Source organism: Coenobita brevimanus, chromosome 65 (genome assembly GCF_032717465.1).
Source record: "Coenobita brevimanus isolate Jiangsu-jjx chromosome 65, ASM3271746v2, whole genome shotgun sequence".
NCBI lineage: Eukaryota > Metazoa > Arthropoda > Malacostraca > Decapoda > Coenobitidae > Coenobita > Coenobita brevimanus.
Genome location: NC_137018.1, coordinates 4,079,519 through 4,082,484, shown reverse-complemented (window position 1 = coordinate 4,082,484; position 2,966 = coordinate 4,079,519). Strand labels below are relative to the sequence as shown.

Genomic DNA, 2,966 nt, shown 5'->3' with positions numbered 1-2,966 from the left:
GCTGACCCTGCCACGTGATATTGTCGTTTGATCTATCCCTGTGACCTTGCCACTTAATTGATATTGTCATTGGGTTATTCTATTCTCGTTTTACTCTAAACTTTCCCACAAAGATTACTCTAATCAGAGAAAACTGTTTCAGTTGGCCTTGCCATGTGACCTTGACCTTTGACCTATAGTTTTCTTAGATTAGATTCGTTCTCCTAAAAAGGAGAACACGGGCATGGAAAGCCCGTCAGAGTAGTTATCTTACTTCTAGCAGGCTATTCTCTATCGAGGAGGAGGGTAGGCAGTAACCACCCTCAAAAGCACGGCAGTTGGAGTTCTTCCAATGATACCTGCTGCCATCTGGGATCTGTCTAAGCCACCGAGAGGGTGGTCATTGAGGCTGGAACGAAGATGGGCTGTTGCAGGACAGTCCAGGACATAATGAATCAAAGGCTGATCGCTTTGTTCAAGACAGTGAGGGCATGGTTCAGAGTTACTACCTGTTATCTGACTGTAACAGGGAAATCCTAATCGTAATCTACGAATACGTACTATAGTGTGATTGGGAGTACCAGGTGCAACCGATAGGGGTGCATAGGACTTTGCTGTGGTGTACCATTTTGCCGAGCATGATCCCTCCCAAACTTGTGTCTCGTGTTCTTCACGTGACATGTGGCCTATGGTGGTGGTCACCCTGCGCATACAGCAGAGATACTGGATCGTAAAAAAAAATGTTACCTGAGGAAGAGAGCAGGCCTGCCGAGCAGCAACGTCAGCATTTTCATTCCCTGCAATGCCAACACGTCCAGGTAGCCAATGAAGAAAAATTTCACCACCTCTCCTAGTGATTGACTCAGCCACCGTCATGATACTTGTCATGAGATGGATATTATCAGGGAATCGATGCACCATGAGGCCGTGGAGGGAAGAGAGGGAGCCTGAATGGATAACGACACGTCGAGAGAGGTGTCGATCAGCATGTCTAAGTGCACCCAGTATGGCAACCAACTCAGTTTGGTATGCAGAGACCCCAGAGGATACCCGCCAAGTCTCGACATGAGTGCCACAGACCATTGCAGCTCCTGCATTCCCCTGAGCATCAACCGACCCGTCGGTGTAATAAATTGCAGAGTTTGGTGCGTGAAGGTCTGCAACACGTCGGAGTCCATCCTGGCGTAGTACAGCAGGAAATGAAGACCTTGGAGTCCCTGACGAAGGAAGAACATACGTAAAAGTTGAAGTTTGCCAAGGTGGTGCAGGTGAGTATCCAGGACAGGGCAAATCAGTGTCTCCTATAATGGCGTCAGTTACATCCAGGCGTCGGATGATGTCAGCAGTTGCAAGAATCCACTCCCCTTCCAGGTGTGGATGTGGGGGTCGACTTAGAGTACGCTGAAGTAATGCAGACACAGGAAGATGTGATTGATGTCGGCAGAGTTGAGCAGTGACAGCCGTTGTTCGTGCCCATATCCGATACTTAAGAGACGGGAAAGCACTCTCAGCCCTGAGGTTGACAAGACGAGTCCATGGGGGTGCACCGAGCATGACACGCAGAGCAGTGTTCTGGATAACTTCCAGGGACGTGCTGAGCTTTTCAGAGATGTTTATTAAGCACGGTGCACTGTAGTCCACTATCGAGCGAATGGCATGCACATAAAATGTTCTGAGGACCCAAAATGAGGCCCCTAGAGAGCGACTACAGAGGGCTCTGAGGGCAGAGGTACGGGTAGCAGCACGTTCTCGTAAATTGCGGACATGGCAACTGAACGTTAACCGGCTGGCAAGCCAAACACCTAGGTATTGGTGATTGTGAACCACTTCCAGATGATGACCCCCCAAAATAAGAGGACGATCAGGTGGACGTAGACCAAAAGGCAGGCATTTTGATTTTTCAAAGTTGACCTTGAGGCCAAGGTCACAGCACTTGTCATATAAGCGGGCAAGGGCGACTGGTGCCTGTACAAAACAGTTCCTTTGTGAAAAAACAAGAGCAAGATCATCCGCATAACAGAGTAGTGTAACACCACGGCCATAGTTGGTATTAAGGAGGCCCTCAATGAGTACATTAAAAAGAAGAGGGCTCAGCACACTGCCCTGTGGAGTGCCGTTCTCATGCGGGTAAGAGGCAGAAATGTGACCCTGGAAGCGGACTCGAGCTGATCGGTCATGAAAGAAATCCTTCACCCACGAGAGAAGTCTTCCCCCCACCCCTTTAGCTGCAAGAGCTGCCAGGACAGCAAGAGGGTTGGCTATCTCAAAAGCCTTCTCGAGATCGAGGAAAACAGCCATACCATGACCATGTCTCAGCGTACCCTAAAGGGAAGCGAGACAGTGTATCGTGCTTCTGCCCGGGAGAAAGGCAGAAAGATGTGGATGGAGAAAGCCTAATCTCCAAGCAAGCCGCGAAAGCACTAGCCTTTCCGCAGTCTTAGCTATACAGCTGAGAAGGGAAATCGGCCTCATGTTGGTTGGGTCACGAGGTTTGGGTATGGGGTGAATAATGGCTGTTTTCCACGATCTCGGGAGACCTTCCACCCATGAACGGTTGAACATATCAAGGATAGTGGCCCTCCCACTAGGGCCAGCATGGGCTAGGAAGGAGTACACTACACCATCACTTCCTGCAGCTGTATCCCGCCTGTTTTTAAGTGCCCTGTCGAGTTCATGATTGGTAAAAAGGTGGTCAGCGACATCCAAGCGTGAGCAAGCTGCCTCAATTGCTTCCACACGAGGGTCTGCAAGGCGTGCCTGCAAGTCCCTGACATCTTGCGGTAGCACACTAGAAGCTGTGCAGCAAAGAGGACTGCAAGACGTTCGGCCTCGCCTGCTGGATCAGGGTGGGATGGTGGTCTGGGAAGCCGGGGACTGGACACATATTTAATACGGGCCCACATCTCTTTAAGAGTGGAGTGGCAGTCTAGGGACCGGCACCATTTTATCCAAACCTCCTCCCTTGTATGGCGTTTTTCATGGGAAAC

At 50.1% G+C, this 2,966-nt stretch overlaps 1 protein-coding gene across 1 annotated transcript; it reads right to left on the bottom strand.

The window, feature by feature from the left end:
* Positions 1–270: 270 nt before the first annotated feature.
* LOC145404874 (uncharacterized) lies at positions 271–2,277 on the bottom strand. The gene has a single exon (XM_080276375.1). It carries the CDS (start codon positions 2,275–2,277, stop codon positions 271–273), a length of 2,007 nt encoding a protein of 668 aa, XP_080132501.1.
* Between the last annotated feature and the right edge of the window lie 689 nt (positions 2,278–2,966).